The 18,089-nt window shown below is 39.2% G+C and overlaps 1 protein-coding gene across 2 annotated transcripts in view; it reads left to right on the top strand.

Moving 5' to 3' along the window:
* Nucleotides 1–18,089, top strand: part of DMD (dystrophin) — a 922,027-nt gene that overhangs the window by 481,443 nt on the left and 422,495 nt on the right. For both annotated transcript variants that reach the window (XM_050904429.1, XM_050904437.1), the window contains exon 40: nucleotides 3,544–3,719. In XM_050904429.1, the coding sequence (XP_050760386.1) occupies nucleotides 3,544–3,719 (176 nt within the window). The remainder of the gene's footprint in view (nucleotides 1–3,543; nucleotides 3,720–18,089) is intronic.

The following is an 18,089-nucleotide window of genomic DNA, read 5'->3' as shown; positions in this document are numbered from 1 at the left end:
CAATATTCCTTCAGTAGCACCATAAACTGTAAGGCCATGGGAGGCAACCTCTTGCAGGCTCCCAGCACCTTGCCCTCATGCAGGTATGTGGCAAGGATAGAGGGGGAATGAGTAGGGAACTGTAGCTGTTGACAAGTTTTAGATACCGAATGCAAGTTGTGAAAAGCATCTTTGTGGTTCATAGCTCTGGCATGAGTGTGTGAAAACATGACTTTCAGCAAAATAGTTAAAAACATTTTGTCCACTTTATACAAAAATACTTTTTAAGAAAACTAAATGTCTTTATGGATTGCTGTGCTTTGTGCAGTACCCAGTATCAAGGAAAATCTGCTTTTTCTTAGGCTGTGGAATCTAGACAAACTTCATCAGCACATGCGTTTCCGTTTAATCATGTGAAAAGTGTCAAATGCATAGAGTACTTGGAAAAAAATAGTCTCAAATTGGGTTCTTTATGGTGATCTGAAATCCAGATGGCCAGAAGCCTTCTCTCATGTTCTGGTGGAAGTTCACACTTCTCCTTCCTACGCATCCTGCATGAGGTTCCCATTTTGCATTAGGGATCTTAAGTTCAAAGACCATCTCTGCCACTGAGCTAGCTATTTTCTTTTTTTACTTTGTAAGTAAGGCCTATTGCATAATATGCCACAAGATAAATCAGAAAATTCCCTTGGTTAACTTTGTGTCAATTGAAATAACTGTGGAAATCATGTAATAGCTGCCTTTTTTTTTTTTTTTTTTTTTTTTTGGTGGATGCTCAGGGAGGGAGAAAAACTAATATAAGATGCTGTGAATGCAGGAAAAGGGCTCAGTTAGAGTATTTAAATGGGCTTTTAATTAGCGTTTCACTCTATAATAGTATACTGACTGGTGATTATTTCTGTCGTTTAGAAAAGCTGGTGCAGAGATAACCTCTAATTTCCACAAATTTTAATTCTGAAAACTTTGGAGTTCAGGAAGTAGAATTTCCGTCTTTGTTCTCCTTGCCTTGTTCTCCTATTCCAAATGAACAGTCCTGCTGCGTATAAGTAGAAGTTTTGTTCTGAGTTATTTTTTCTGTAAGTGGTATGGATCTTAAGTTGATACAGGTGCATGCAATAGCACAATTATTTCAGGCACCTCGCTGGAAATAAGCCACTTATTGTGATATATTTCTCCTCAGACTATACATCGTATTGTTATGATTTACCTGTGTAAAGCGCCCTGCTGCATAATGCAGAGAGTCTACTGCTAAAATCAATGTGAAATACAGTGAATGTATACAAAAACTAGATATTCATTTTAAGCTGGGCATTACCAAAACTGAGGTGTGTACTGGAAAGACCAATGACCTTTCAGCCTCACAATAATAGAGAATAATTGCATTTAAGCAAACTACCTGACCATTACTGCTATTTATTCCTTGTAGTGAATCACATACCTGAAAATAACAGCCAAAGGTTGGACCAGGTATTATTGTATTAATGTGCATCATAGAAAGACAAGAAAATCTGATACCTCAAAGTAAGAGGCTTTTATGGGTCTTTTCTGGGTCTTAGAAGATCTTGCAGTTTCTGCTACAATGGTATCTTAAAATCTTACGTGTTCCACAGGCAAAGCAAAGTGTGCTGAGGCACTTTGGGCCAGCAGGGTGCTTGACGCGATGTGACTGGACTGTTGTAGCTTGCTAGGATCCAGCAGAAAAAGTTTTCTCGTCCTATTGAAACACAATAAAACAGCATGCAGATTACTGCAACATTATGCTCATCACAGCTACTCTTTTATTCTGAAACTATGGGACGCGAAAATAGTTTGGAAAAAAAACCCAACAGAATAACAGGTTTTACTGAGAGGTACGAAAGACAGGAATAATTTTGGCGGAGTTATCTTCTATAACAACCTAGAAGAAACTGTAAGAAAACCGAAGAGAAAGTATAATAAGAATAAGCTTAGTCTCGATGGTGCAAACCTCTGCCTCAGCTACAACTCGTGTCCAGGACTGTGGGTAAATGCCGCAGTGGCTAGCTGACATTGACCTCTGTGCCCCAGGTTGTACTGCTGTTGGTGTTCAAGCTGTCCGTGTAAAATTTGTGCAAAAGCTGGGATAAGGCATGCAACTGACTTTCTGCAGTTTAATGAATTGGTAGCTGGCAACTGAGGTGTGGTCGTGTTAAAACAAGTTAACTTCAAGTGTGGTTCAGTTTGTGAACTTTCAGTCATCATAACCTCATGTCTGAAGATCTAATGGAAAAGATATATTGAAAAAAAAATGCGTGAGTAGTAGTAATGTTCATCTTTTACATTCCTGGAAAGCTGTATCCTGCCAATTTTAACCAGTTCATGGACAAATGTAATTTAATGTTAATATGCAGATTTACTAACTTGCTCTGTAATTTATATTATGCATTTAGAAAGAGAAAACAAGCATATAATGTTGTTGCAGAGTATGATATGCTAAAATATTTGGTTTCTTCCAGAAAAGGTAGATTCAGCATTTTACTTGAAAGCTCTTGTATGTAGATAGGATTCAGACACACTTCCTGAGATCGTGAAACGTATCATAAGTATGAATCCCACAGTGTAGATTGTTGAAGTTATTTCAGTTTCTGCTTATTTTAGCAGTAAACTGTTGAAAATTATTTTACACTTCCCTGCTTGTACATTTTGAGGAATTCAAGGAAAAAAATACTCATGCTCTACTGATGATTAAAAATATGAAAAGATTTATTTCCTTATTTATAAATGTGAGCTTTCTTAAACAGGCATACAGAGCCAAAATCTAAGCTACAGATTCAGAACTGTGTTGGTTTTAAACATGAGGTAAGGTAGCTACAGCTATGATAGTTTTTTAATGATAAAAGGTGTAGAAACTGTATCCCAATGCATTTAGTAAAACTTGAAAAATGGTCCATCTTGGTTATCTTTTGGTAGTTTTTCATTTTGTTGTGTAAATACAAACAATGTAGGTAATACTTTTCCTTAGAAGTGTAGTTCCCCCCAACTCTGCCAAAAAAAACCAAAACCCAAACCCCCCCAAAAAAACCAAAACTCAAAAGCCCCCCAAAAACCACAAGGGAATGGATTATCAGGCTTCTCACAACTGGAGACAAATGTGTTCTTTAATGGAATCAGGAGAAGTACTTCAAACAGTCTTTGCTTTCTTGACATCGCTTATTTGTGTTGGTAGCTAATAGGAACCCCAAACACTGTGCATTTTAAATTTTACAATGCTTCATTGCTATTAAATAAATATGGTGTATACCTTTGGGGGTGTAGAAGTAAATTTGTTCACAAGTCTTACTTATTAATTGATCTGCAGAATATTACTGCAATGATCTCTAGCAGACAAGAATACGGGAGGGGAAAAAAGGCTGTAGAGATGCACTGAAAGGTACCTGTTACAAAAACATGAGATGTTTTTCTGTCTACTCACCTTTTGGATTTTCATTTGGAATTCAGAGGACAGCAAAAACTTTCACCTCTTTCCATCTGGCCAGTACGTGATGAAGCATTTTGTTTCATGCTTGACATTTTTATGACTACGTGTATGTGTTGGGTATTTTGCAGGAGCTTCAGGATGGCATTGGGCGACAGCAAACTGTTGTCAAAACATTGAACTTAACTGGTGAAGAGATTATTGAGCAGTCGTCAACAGCAGATGCTAAGGCGCTGAAGGAACAACTGGAAAGTTTGAATACTCGGTGGCAGGAGATCTGCAGACAGCTGGTAGAGAAAAAAAAGAGGTAGGTTAAAAAGGAGCAAAAATATTGTGAAATTATTTTTAGTTATTTTAGATATGCTTCTGGTTTAAACGTTCAAGGGAGCTCTCAACTTCTGGAGTTTTCATATTCATAACGAATTGTCAGTAATTAAGTTTCACATCCACTATCATTTGTTTAATTCTTTTCTACCTACTTCTGTCAGTGACCACCACTCCCTTCCATACTCCACATTTTTATAATTCCACTCCTAATGTTTTAAAAAAAAAAACAAACAAGCATACATTATTGCTTGATTAAAAGTAGAACAGATTGGAGCTTCATTTACAGAATTTACAGTTGATTTATCATCTTTCTATTTGATAGTATGTCATTAAAATACATCTCTGTAGTACTAATAATACCTTAGCTAATTGATACAGTTAATCCTAATCTAATTCACTTCTCATCATTAATGCCATTAACATCTGCATTTCATAGGCTGGATAAAAACAATGGATTGGTTAATTTAATGTTATTTATAATCACTTTCGGATCAATTTGTTGTTCTCATGCAGTCACAGGAAGCTAGAGCATTTGACTTACAGATAATACAAAAATGGTTTGACTTCTTTAAAAAGAGAATTTCCAATTAAAAAAAAAAGAAATATTTTTGTTGCTGTTTATACTAGGTTTTATAAAAGCATATGTTCTTAACCTAGATGCTAGGCCTAAATTGATATGACATTCTGCTTTAAAATACAGTCACTGGTAGAGCTTTCTTCATGCGTGTCTTTTAAAACCTAGAGTATTCCTTATAGAGGTACGTTAATGAGTGCTAGAGATGTACTAGAAGAAATAGTAGCGTGCAACAGTTTTGTTACTTCTGATGTGTCACGTACCATTTTTTGGTTTAGAGCCATGGGGGGCAAAAGCTGTGAAAATGTTTGCTGGAGTGGTAAGGGAGTGTCCTGAAAGGTTATTATTGAGTTTAATCATGATTAAAGTTTCGCTTGGAATGTGTTAAAAGAAGGAGAATGCAACAAGTAAGCTACAGGTGTCAGAACGTGCAGCGGTGCTCTAAATATTCCTTTCTGCTGTATTTCCAGGTGTTGATAGTAATGCTACTTGTTACACAAGGGAGTCCTTGGCCTTTATTTATCACACTAAAAGCTGTTCTTTTGCACAATGGAAACCCATCTGTGTTTCCAAGCCTTAACTTGTTATGTAAGTGCTAACACTTACAAAACAATAACACATCATTTTAATAGCCCTGTAAGCTGCTTCAGCAACACAGAAGAAAGAGATTGGTGGTTGAGCTTTGTCTGAGAATATGAAATATGTTCCAGTTCTGGTAAAGATTGGTATTGTACTTTCTTTCATTTATCAATAGAAATGTGTAGCTGAATGCTGTTTTGGCTCAAGGCGGTGTTAGCAGTATGTGGAATTTCTTGGCACATTCTATATTTTAAGGGAGCCTAGTATCTGTTAAATGGGAATAATACAGTTATGTTCCCTAGATGAAGGTTCTTAAATAAACTTGCACATGCATTCCTCCTTTTGGTCTGTTTGGTTTGTTGACCGGTTGGGTTGTTTTCCTCTGGAACGACTGCTGGTGTAATTTCGAGGACAATGATTGCAGAGACCTCAGTTAGTGAACTCTGCATGAATAAATGCATTGCTCTAGAAGGAATACAGATAGTGTTGTGTTAAACTGGTATAAATGCTTTTGATGTACTGTAGCGAGACCTGTGTGCATCAGGACGGAGGAGTTTGCACTTCTATTCATTGCCCACCCTTCCTGGCTGTGTCAGAGCCAGGGAACGCTTTTTGCTCCCGGATCTTGGAAACAGATCCTACCCTCAGTCTAGCTGCTGCCTCCCAGTACATGCTTTTTCTTCTTTCCTTCATCTTTTCACTCTCACAGACTGGATTTTCAAAGGAAAGAAACCTAGTTGACAGGAATATATGGTATGTTCTAGCTACGTCTCAATTATTGATCGTCCTAGGCATGAAAAGACCGTAGGCTTATCTGCTGCACAGTCTTCATATAGCCTTGGTGTCATGGGATTTTCATCTCTCATGCTTTGGCATCTTTCAGTTGTTCATTAGTTGTCCTAATTTGGTTTGGGGTACAGTCAGGTTCTCTCTTTTTAGAACTTGAAACCCATGTCACCCAAGGTGCCTTAATTTTTCATTAAGAAAAAAGCATGGGGCAAACAAGAAAAGTTGAAGGAAGTGACCTCTACTTGCAGTCCAAAAGACTAATATAGTCATGGCATTGTCCATTGCATGTGTTTGTACTATGGCAAATTTATTTAAGTATCTCAGTATAATATAAATTATAATAGATCTAGGTGAATTAAAATATTTTCACTCCTCTTTTTCAGAATAGGTTTAATAGACTATTTTCCAAACAAGCTCCTAAGCCAGTATGCTTATATTTTGGATCACTTAAGTTTTAATAGTCCTTTAATATTTCTCTATCTTTCCTAAAAATTAAAATGTTCACAGTTAAAAGAATGTTATGGTTATGAAGGGGATTCAAAGATTTTTGTTTAAATCAATTTTGCGAATGAGAAAATGGAACCACATTTTAAAACCATGATGGAAGAAGGTGATGCTGAAGGGAGAACAGACTGGGTAGCATACATTTTCATTTAATAATTTCAAAGAAAACTAAAATAGATATTAACATTTAGAACCTTCTGCAAATCAGAAAACTGATTCTAAATTTTTAATAGATTTTATGTTTTATTCTTTTTACTCAATGTATTGTGCTCTGCTTTGAAAGCTGATTCTCAGTAGCTCAAGCAGAGGAGTAGTGATCAATTGAAATCTTGTTTTCTATTGATTTTTTTGGTTCAGCAGATCTCAAGATAAAGGAAGTGGGAAGAAATTAGCAATTGAATGGATTCCAGAACGGAAATCTGGCAGTGATTTCAAATTCAAGAGTAATGTTATTAAGCATTATTTAAATGGCAAGGAAATTTTATATACTGTAAAGTCTGTTTTGCTATTGCTTACCAAGATGGAAGAAATTGATAATCCTGCACAGTTTACAGATGGGGCATAGACAGTTCTTTTTAGACATATTTCTCAAGCCAAATTCAATCATACTCATTAGAGGGGGCAAAAAAAAAAAAGATTGCTGAAGTAACAGAAAACAAATTCTGCAGAATTACTTTGTCAGTTTTCCTGAGGATGCACTGCTAAATGGTCTACTATTTATTCTGTATGAGAACATAATATTATCACTGCATTGACAAAGAACACTGTAAATTTGGAATATTTCCTGTAACAATCATTAACTTTGTGGTTGGTTGACCTGAAAAGGGAAGATTGATACGTGATATGATTCTGAGAGTTTCAACATGTTAATCGAGTTTTATAAATAATTTGGAATAAATATTAAACTACCTGCATAATAAGAACTGTAAACCAGATCAAAACCATGATATTCTACAAATAACTGAAAATGATCATAGGTTCACTAGACACTAATATTAATCTTAGTGGTAGTCTGGCAGATTTAATGAATGAGAATTATTTGGACCATAAAAGGACAACTTAATGAAAAACAGACAAGAAAACAAACTAAATCTCAAAACAATTTGAGGAACCTGTACTGCTCTTCAGTAAAAAGAAGCTGGTTTTTAAGTTTTAAAAGGTCAAATGCTCATCCCAGGCAAAGCACAGACTTAAAATTGGCTTTGAATCTCCTTTCTTTGGTACTGAAGATCAAGAGGTTATGCTTGAGTTATGTTTGTGTAGGATGTTATCTTTCATTTGCCTTTATCTAAGAGTTTCAAAGCTGTAGAAGTTTGAATTCAGTGTTTAATGTTTCTATATCTTGCAGTCTAATCCATCCAGCTAAGAATTAGATGAGAATGTAATTTTAGCACATCTAGTCATTTTATCTTACTGCAAACTTTGGAGTAGACCAGACAGTTGAATAAAGTGAAACATGATTGAAAGTGTGATACACTGATAGTTAGCAAATTGGGAATTTAATTGAGTTTTTGTTAGCATTTTGCTGCAAGCGGCATGTTTGGGAGAAATTTGAGTTTGTACTCTGGAACAGTGTTACTCAAACTGAAAGGGAGACTTTGGAGACTAGGGGAAGTTGCAATGGCCCCTTGAATAAATACTACTAATCCCAGACAAAAAAGGGGAAAAAAAACTTGTCTGTTTCTTCCTCTTCATACTCCAGCAATCATTTTGAATACAAAATCTTCTAAGCTGCACCATCAGAAGATCTCTCTGCCTTTTTGTCCCCTGAGATGCATCAGGCCACATTATGCTGTGCATGTCTGTGCCGGGTCATGCCACTGGGACACTTGAGTTTTGGATGATTTAAGGAGGCAGTGGCTTGCCATCAAGGCACTTGTGTGCACTCAAGTGCCTGGGTGGTGGCAAGGCCCAGGGCTGCAGTTGCAGTGTGGTCCTGCACCTTCACTCCCGCTGCAAGAATGCACGGGCCAGGCAGAGCTAGTTAAGGGAATATGTATTAGGAGGAGAAGCAACATCTTGCACAGGAGCTTGATAAGGTGAAGGCTCATAAATGAGGTTGTCAACAGACTTGTAACAGTGGTGCTGGCTGGTCTTTGTATTTTCCATCTTTGTTAAAAATTTCTTGTGTACTTTTTGAAAACAGATGCCCAGGAATTAGATTCCTTTGCTGTTTCAGAAGTAATCAGTTTGGGGTTTTTTATTCATCACAATCTGACGTTTGTTAAAATTGGGTTCTGTTGAATGGAAGAGAATTTTTCATTATTTTAGCTGCAAATACATTTGCACTTTTAATGAGTTTGAACCTGCAGACTGTCTGTTCAGACCTCTACTCAAGCGAGTTTGAAGTAATTATGGAAAGAATGACAGAACAAAGGCTGTTTACCAGAATACTTTCAAATACTTTTCTGAGTATAAAACCACAAGCTTTCTGTTCTAAATAAAAAATAATTGTTATGAAGTAAATATACTTTTTAATATTTTTCATACCTTATCTTCATTAAAGTATTCTTTTTTTGCCATAACACGCTAGCTACCAGTGACTGGTTTCCTTCAAGTGAACACAGTATATTGAAGGCTGTGATTAGCTTCTCATTGTAATTTAAAAGCTGGTTTAGGGTGAAGAGATTTCATGACAGTTAAGTCAATAAATATATTTTTTCTTTCCAACATAAAATTAGTTACATATTGAATTTTCTGAATTTTCTTTTTTTGACTGTTCAGATTTCTTACAGTAAATCACTAGAAAAGAATCACTGTAGTATAAATTTGCACTGTGTTTGCAAGTAGTGTAGCTAAACTTCTTACTGTTTAGTATTTACATCTGACTTTTCTAAAGTTGTGATATTTTTCGTTTCGATTATTTTATTTGAAGTTCCTTACCCAAATGAAGCATATTTGCACATTCTTTAGAGAAAGAAAGAAAATTCATTCTCTCTTAGTAAATATTTTCTCTAAATTTTTGAGTTACTATTTTGGTGGCTTCTTAAATTCTCAGTAACAGCTACTAAATGCACTAATTCCTAATCTTAGAAATACTATAAATACAAAACCAACAGCTGAATGTTAAAAAAAATAAAAAGGCACCAAAACATTATTGGAAGTGCAAGTGGGAATATGAGTCACAAGTGCAGATCTGTCCTATTCCTGTGATTGCATATTTTCTATCTCTAGCTGACACCTCCCAAATAAGTCCAACATCATTTGTGTGCAGTTACAAACTGTAAACATCTGATGTGTTTCACAAACTATTTACAGGTTGCTATGGTATTGGTATCACATTGTTGACTATGCAGAAAATACATGAGCTGCAATATGTATTTAATATGGTTTCTAGAAACTGTAAATGAAAACATAAGCTTACTTGAAATGGGCCATGAATGTTTATGTAATAGTTAACCATTATAACTAAGGATTAATGATAGCAAAAAAAAAAAAAAAAAATCTATCCAGGGTATTTTGTGGACTACCATAAGAATTTGGTATTGATGCAGTTTAATAGTGTTAGGAAAACTAATCCCTAATCTATGAAATACCATATATACAAAATGCTATTAGCAAAAATAATTCTTTTAATTAAATTTACTACTTAATATTAAATGCTGAATACTAATACATTTGCTTCCAGAAGTATAATGTATATAAAGTTCATATAAACAGCTGTGCAGCCAGAATAGTTGACCAAGGGGCCTTATGAATTTAGAAATACAAACAGAAAGCTGCCATGTTTTAATATGGAAAACACAAAGTAATGTGCCTAAGAATAGCAGTCACGTAGAAAACCAAAAGTTACATATGAAATTCTGCACTTCTCTGCTACAGTTTGAGAATTTTCCATCAGACAAGATGAGTTACATTTCAGGGTTAATAAAATAAACCATTTGCCGACAGAGAAGCGGTTTAAAAGCTCTTTGGGAACTTAGGCTGGTTTAAAAGAATAAGGCGCTAGTATATAACAGCATGCAGATCTGTGCTGGAGATGGATCTGTTTGGTTCCATAGGACCAGCTGCTGAAATGACATCTTATTCCTCAGTCACCTGCTTATCCAGCAAGGTGTACTCCCAACTGCTTTCTCAAGAGCTGCTCTGTCCATGTCTGAGTCAACTGGTGGCTCATGCTCCTTATTCCAGTTTGTTTAGGCTCGGATTTGGAAGTCTGTACTCCCTTAATAACAATTTACTGTTAATTTGTCATTGCCACCATGAATTTAAACACCTAGAAATTACATGTATCTGTTGTTCCAAATGTAATTACGGTGATAGAAATCAGCTTGTTCAAAAGGTGCAATCAGTCATCGAGTTAAAACTTTTTATTTGATTAACTGGTTCGGCTAATACAGAGAGTGCTTTATTTTAGTGGCTTGCATAATATGATACTTGTCATGCAGGATGTTATTTATAATAGAAGTAATGTTCTAGCAGGCCAAGAACAAATTGTAAAGCAAATTATGAAATGCACCTGCAGCTCCTGTTAATTGCAATGGACCTTTTAATTACTATACTACATACTGTTCCTGACTAGGATAAGGAAGTAGATCTTTATGGAACATTTTTTTTTTTGTCTGAATTGTGAAACCCTTCTGTGCACATATATATATATAAAGTAAGCATCTCTAAAAGAATTCCTGGAAAGTCTTAGGTTGAAAACATCCCACATTGCTCAGATAATAAAATTCAATCCTACTGATCAACATTTAAATTAGTCATCAAAGTAAAATTCTTTCCTTCATGATTAGGAAAAGCTTTAAATGTTTTAAGGGTTGCAGTTGAATTCATAAGGGTGATAAAACTGACAGTGTACTTAAGATGAAAAAGGAATCTTGCCAATTGCTATCTCTGCTAGGAGACAAGAAATCTTTTTGATTTCTCATTCCAAATACTATACAGCTCAATAATTTTGCTCTCAGGTGCATTGAATTGAACACTATGCCTTTTCTGTGCCAGAATTAACGTATTTAAAGTTGTATCTTTCTCAGGTTTATCCTTAGGGTACCATCACATAATACCTCCACTGAGCTATGCGCTTTACAAATGAGTAGAAGTGATAGGAAACAAAAACAGTAAAGCTGTTGCTGAGAGCTTAGGTTCTGGGGCATCTGGTTGGGTTGAGGAACAGAGGTTTTATTGTGTGGTTCACAGCATAGCACTGCATGACATTCCCAGACTTCCACGTAATCGGGGCAGAGGGGCACACTGCCTCAGAAAGATTTGAAGTTGTGCTTCTGCTTTTAAGATTACAGGGAGCTAGTTTTTCTTCATTTTTATAGCTGCAGTGCTACTGATCTCAGCATAGATTAGCATCTGCCTCAGTTTCACAAAAATAAATGTTTTGATTAGCTGGTTTTAGATAACCTATTTTGGCTTGAGAAGAGCATTTGACCTCTCAAGTACACATACACTTCTCAGTGAAGAATACTGTAATAAATGTAATGCTGTAAAGTTGGTTCTTCTCTGCATGTCCTATACAACCAAAATGGGTAAGTCTGCATGCATCAGGCAGGCCCAGAATTTCTGGCTGCATAACAGTACTTCATAAGAGATTCGGAGCTGTAGTACATAAGTACAAGAAATATTAGAGTCCAGCAGCATCAGGACTTTTCATTGATATGGCTTGCATTTCCAGAAATCCTAGACAAAAAACAGTTCCTGAAAACAGGCATGCAGGTTTCCATAAGAAAATTTAAGACAAAACCAGGAAAGTAGGGCTGTTAATTGGCTTCTTTTGCTGTTTATGGTGTTCACTTTTCTATGTATTTGTTTGTATAAATGTAAGTATATATGTGTGTATATATGTATACCTGTATTTACATTTGTCTATATATGCATGTGTGTATGTACATACATATATAAAGACAGAAACAGTTTTGGAGGATTTTGTTGTTTTTACAGTAAATATCTTCTCCTTCTTTTTCCTCTAAAGAACAATTTGGCACCAGTGGCTTGTGTTTGTTTAATCTCTAGGCAGTTACTGTGGAGTAATTTGTTTATGAGCTTAAAAAAGAGCAGTAGTGGGCTCATATGTCTACTAAATATTAGAATATACTGTATTAAGAATGAAAGCAAACAAATCTGTTTGCTGATTTAGAATTCCATTCTAGATCTAAAGCAAGAACTTGATCTAGAACTGTTATTCAGAGCCTGTTCAGAGCAGCAGAAATTTACCAAGCGTTTCAGTTAATATATTAATGTATTTTTAAAAACAGTATTTTCAGGCTCTTAAGTGTAGTTATGAATATTGACTTTTGTGTGTTGAAGATATACTTTCTCTTTGGTAAAATGGTGCGTCATTTTTAGAGTGAAAGTTGTTATTGGACATCCAGTAGAGCAGTTCTCAGGTGTTTTTTACTGATGCCTATTTAACTATACAAAACATGTTGGGAGTCACTGTCATGTTCCTAGTGCCTTTATCATCTACAGAAAACATCAACTTTTTAATTACGACCCATTTTGATAGAGGCCTCTGATGCAATATTTTCCAGCTTTGAAGTACTTTTGAAACATAAAAATTACATTATGTAACAATGATTGCATCAGCTTTGCTTATGGCTTTACAGTATCAACAATTGTTGCTCTGCAGTAGATTTCTTGACTGAATATGCTATTTAATAGCATTGAGTTCTTATTTCTAAAAGAATCACAATTATTACCTTTCCTATAGATCACCCTAAATTTTAAGTCTATGATTAGGTGTGATTTTCATATTCTGGATCATGAAATCTCACCTTCAGTAGTCCTTTTCTTTGACTTCTTGGTAGTTTAACTCAATTCACCAGACAATAAATCTAGCTGATTACTTAACTGATAAGAATCTCCATCTAGCAGGCTTTCCTGCTTTCCTCTTCTTTCCCCAGTGCAAATCAATATTACCTTTGTGAAAAATCAGCTGCCATTGGCGAAAAGGCCCTGGCCAAACATTAAAGTGGGTTAAATTCAGCTACCTAGTGGATCAAATAATTATTCTTTCTAATAAATTGCAATAAAAATAATTAAATAATTCAATACAAGTAAATAAATTATCAATCAACATTTTATTATAGCTTTTTTTTTACAATAACCTCACAGATTTAATTTTGAAACAGGTATTTTCTCTTCTGCAGTTACAGCATGTGAAATCATAATGAGGATCTGTTCTTGAAGACAACAGTATGTTTAGAAGTTGCAATGTTGGCTTCTGAAAGCACCTAGAAATATTAGCAAGAAATTTTTGCCACAGGAAAATAGGACACAGTGTATGTGGGTTTCCAAAGTCCACTCGTCTTTTCTCTGGCAATCTAAAGAAATGTAAATCTTTACTGCTTAATTTGTCTGTTGCAAAAACCTAAACCTATCTAATTTATACAGGGGGGGAAATAAAGTTTTGTCTAAATAGATTAAATCAGGAAGAGATACAGCTTGAAGAAAGGAGGAAAACCACAGCATCTCTATGTCCTTCTCCAGCTGGCGCTCTAGCGTGGTGTATGGGGGGGTTCCTGAAATGGGGGAACCTCAGGGGGAGCGGAGAGACCCGCTGGGAGCCCGCAGCTCGCGCGACAGCGGCTGATGGGACCTGGGCGGGGCCAGGAGCAACCACAGCCAAGCCTTCCCCCCCCCCCCCCCCCCCCTCCCCCCCCGTGTATAAAAGAAGCCCGTGGGGAGCGCCAGTGACCAGGGCAGGCAAACGCGGCATGGCGTGGAAGGGCACACAGTAACTGGTGCTGTAACTCTGCCGGCTCGACCAGGGATCAATGGTATCCACCTGGCAGAAGGCTGTGTCCACTCTAAGCTCTGCACCTGCCACAACTGACGCAGCTGCCCAGACAGAGCTCCGGTGGGAACACGCTGCCACCCAGGTGCCAGGCTGCAGGGCGTGCCCTGCTCTTATGCCAGTATCAGACAGCAGTAGTGAGCACACCTGTGGGAGGTGCGCCCAGGTAGAGGAAATCCTCCGCTTAGTGACAGAGCTCTGAGAGGAGGTGAGTAGGTTGAGGAGTACCAGGGAGTCTGAGAGAGAGAGAGACTACTGGAATCGCACCCTGCCTTCCCTGGGACAGGCCTGTCAGGCAGACAGGACACATGACACAGAGGTTTCCCTATCCTCTCTCCACCTGCCTAAACACGGTGACTCAAGGGATGGGGGCAATGGCAACAAGTTCCTGCCCGGCGCAGCAGGCGCGTCTTCTCTGTGACTACCCCACCTTCCCAGGTGCCCTTGCATAATAGGTATGAGGCTCTGCAAGTGGAACCGAACAATGACAAGGACGATGGTTCACCTAGCTTGGAGGTGCCTCCGAGGTTAAGTCAGCCTACACCCTGTGTCAAAACTGCTTCCGTAAAGAAAAAAAAGACGGGTCATTGTCATAGGAGACTCTCTCCTGAGGGGAACAGAAGGTCCAACATACTGACCTGACCCACTTCTTAGGGCAGTCTGCTGTCTCCCTGGGGCCCAGGTTAAAGATGTGAAGAGAAAAACTTCCTACCCTGGTATGGCCCTCAGATTACTATCTATTATTGATTTTTCATGTAGACAGGGATGAAGTTGCAACAAGAAGTCCGAGGGCAATCAAAGGAGACTTCAGGGCCTTGGGACGACTGCTTAAGGGATCAGGACCACAAGTAATGTTCTCCTCTGTCCTTCCAGGTGCAGGGAATGATGAGGGAAGAAACAGGAAGAGCCAGCAGATCAATACCTGGCTCCAAGCCTGCTGTCACCAGCAGAATTTGGGGTTTTTTGATCATGGGTCAGTTTACATGACACCAGGCCTGCTGGTGACAGATGGGTTACACCTGTCTCAAAGGGGGAAAAGGATCTTTGTGCAGGAGTTAGCAGGGCTCATTGAAAGAGCTTTAAACTAGATTTGAAGGGGGAAGGGGATATAACCAGGCTTGTTAGAGATAAGCCTGGGGTCCGCACACCAATGTTTGAGGGATGGTGTGCTAGTGAGGTCCTTCAGTCTGCTCCACGATGTGCTGAGTACACTGGGGCACATATTTTAAATGTCCCTGTACTAATGTGCGCAGCACCTTAGCCATCTCAGCGGGGCTAGGGGATGGAGATCCATGCAGCAGGAAAGACGCAAGGGTTATTGATGTGTTAGAAACCATGGAAGCGCCTGAAAACAGTCACATAGGAATTAGGGTTTCTCCCCCCAAAAAGGTGGTGGGATCAATAGCCCAACTGAAGTGCATCTACACCAATGCACACAGCGTGGGCAACAAACAGGAGGAGCTGGAAGCCATTGTACAGCGGGAAAACGATGACGTAATTGCAATCACAGAAACGTGGTGGGATGACTCACACACCTGGAGTGCTGCAATGGATGGCTATAAACTCTTCAGAAGGGATAGGCAAGGAAGGAGAGGTGGTGGGGTAGCCCTGTATGTTAGGAAGTGTTTTGACTGCCTAGAGCTTGACGATGGTGACAATAGGATTAAGATATCATGGTGGGAGTCTGTTATAGACCACCCAACCAGGATGAAGAGGGAGACGCAATATTCTATAAGCAGCTGGGAGAAGTCTGACGATCGCTAGCCCTTGTTCTCATGGGGGAACTTCAACTTACCAGACATCTGCTGGAAATACAATACAGTGGAGAGGAAACAGTCCAGGAGGTTCCTGGAGTGTGTGGAAAAGAACTTCCCGTCACAGTTGGTGAGGCAGCCAACTAGGGAAGGTGATCCACTGGACCTGTTGTTTACGAACAGAGTAGGACTTGTGGGTGATGTGGTGTTTGGAGGCCGTCTTGGGCACAGCAATCATGAAATGATAGAGTTTTTGGTTCTTGGAGAAGTAAGGAGGGGGGTTAGCAGAACTGCTACCTTGGACTTCCGGAGGGCAGACTTTGGCCTGTTTAGGGGCCTGGTTGACAGAGTCCCTTGGGAGGCCGTCCTGAAGGGCAGAGGAGTCCAGGAAGGCTGGACATTCTTCAAGAAGGAAATCTTCAAGGCGTAGGAGCAGGCCGTCCCTATGTGCCGAAAGACGAGCCGGTGGGGAAGACAACCGGCCTGGCTGAACAGAGAGCTTTGGCTGGAAGTCAGGGGGAAAAAAAAGAGAGTTTATGACCTTTGGAAGAAGGGGCAGGCCACTCAGGAGGACTACGAGGATGTCGTGAGGTTATGCAGGGAGAAAATTAGAAGGGCCAAAGCCCAACTAGAACTTAATCTGGCTACTGCTGTAAAAGACAATAAAAGATGTTTCTTTAAATACATTAACATCCAAAGGAGGGCTAAGGAGACTCTCCATTCTTTATTGGATGTGGGGGGAAACACAGTGACAAAGGATGAGGAAGAGGCTGAGGTACTTAATGCAAGTCCTGCTGGACTAACCTGATCTCCTTCTATGACAGGGTGACCCGCTTAGTGGATGAGGGAGAGGCTGTGGATGTTGTTTACCTGGGCTTTCGTAAAGCCTTTGACACCATTTCCCCCAGCATTCTCTTGGAGAAGCTGGCTGCTCATGGCTTGGACCGGGCGTACACTTCGCTGGGTAAAAAACCAGCTGGATGGCCCAGCTCAAAGAGTTGTGGTGAATGGAGTTAAATCCAGTTGGCGGCCGGTCACAAGTGGTGTTCCCCAGGGCTCCATATTGGGGCCAGTTCTGTTTAATATCTTTATCAATGATCTGGACGAGGGGATCGAGTGCACCCTCAGTAAGTTTGCAGACGACACCAAGTTGGGCAGGAGTGTTGATCTGCTTGAGGGTAGGAAGGCCCTACAGAGGGATCTGGACAAGCTGGATCGATGGGACAAGGCCAACTGTATGAGGTTCAGCAAGGCTAAGTGCTGGGTCCTGCACTTGGGTCACAACAACCCCATGGAATGCTACAGGCTTGGGGAAGAATGGCTGGAAAGCTGCCCAGCGGAAAAGGACCTGGGGGTGTTGGTCAACAGCTGGCGAAGGTGACCGATAACATCCTGGCTTGCATCAGAAATAGTGTGGCCAGCAGGACTAGGGAAGTGATTGTCCCCCTGTACTCAGCACTGGTGAGGCCGCACCTCAAATACTGTGTTCAGTTTTGGGCCCCTCACTACAAGACAGACATTGAGGTGCTGGAGTGTGTCCAAAGAAGAGCAACAAAGCTGGTGAAGGGTCTAGAGAACAAGGCTTATTAGGATTGGCTGAGGGAACTGGGGTTGTTTAGCCTGGAGAAAAGGAGGCTGAGGGGAGACCTTATCGCTCCCTACAACTACCCAAAAAGAGGTTGTAGCGAGGTGGGTGTCGGTCTCTTCTCCCAAATAACAAGCAATAGGACAAGAGGAAACGTCCTCAAGTTGTGCCAGGGGAGGTTTCGATTGGATATTAGGAAAAATTTCTTCACTGAAAGGATTGTCAAGCATTGGAACAGGCTGCCCAGGGAAGTGGTTGAGTCACCATCCCTGGAGGTATTTAAAAGACGTGTAGATGTGGCGCTTAGGGACATGGTTTAGTGGTGGACTTGGCAGTGTTAGGTTTATGGGTGGACTTGATGATCTTAAGAGTCTTTTCCAACCTAAATGATTCTATGATTCTATGACCCTTCGCTGGTACAGTAGGGTTGTCCTTTCTTTTTCTATCAATACACACTTCTCAGTAAGAACCTGAGAGTGTCCTCCTCCTTGTTTCCATAGTGTCTTTCAGTTTCTTAAAAGAGATGACTAAACCCTATATACCCGCACTATTTTAGCCTTGGAGGATGCAACTCCTCACTATCTGATTCTTGAACACTAGCTGACCAAAAATTGTCCTGTGTGAGGGTAGAATTAAATTTATTGCTTAGCTAAAATTCCAGCTCCAATCCATCTGAAATGCTTGAGATAATAGCAATCTATGGATATATCAGCTGAGCTAGGAAAAAGGCATCCTCTATTTAAACTTGTACTGCCTTTTACTAATCTCCTTTACACGAACTTTGTATATTTATTATGACTGAATGCATGATTTATTATTGG

This window comes from Gymnogyps californianus, chromosome 1 (genome assembly GCF_018139145.2).
Source record: "Gymnogyps californianus isolate 813 chromosome 1, ASM1813914v2, whole genome shotgun sequence".
Lineage (NCBI taxonomy): Eukaryota > Metazoa > Chordata > Aves > Accipitriformes > Cathartidae > Gymnogyps > Gymnogyps californianus.
This window is presented reverse-complemented; position numbering and strand designations above follow the sequence as displayed.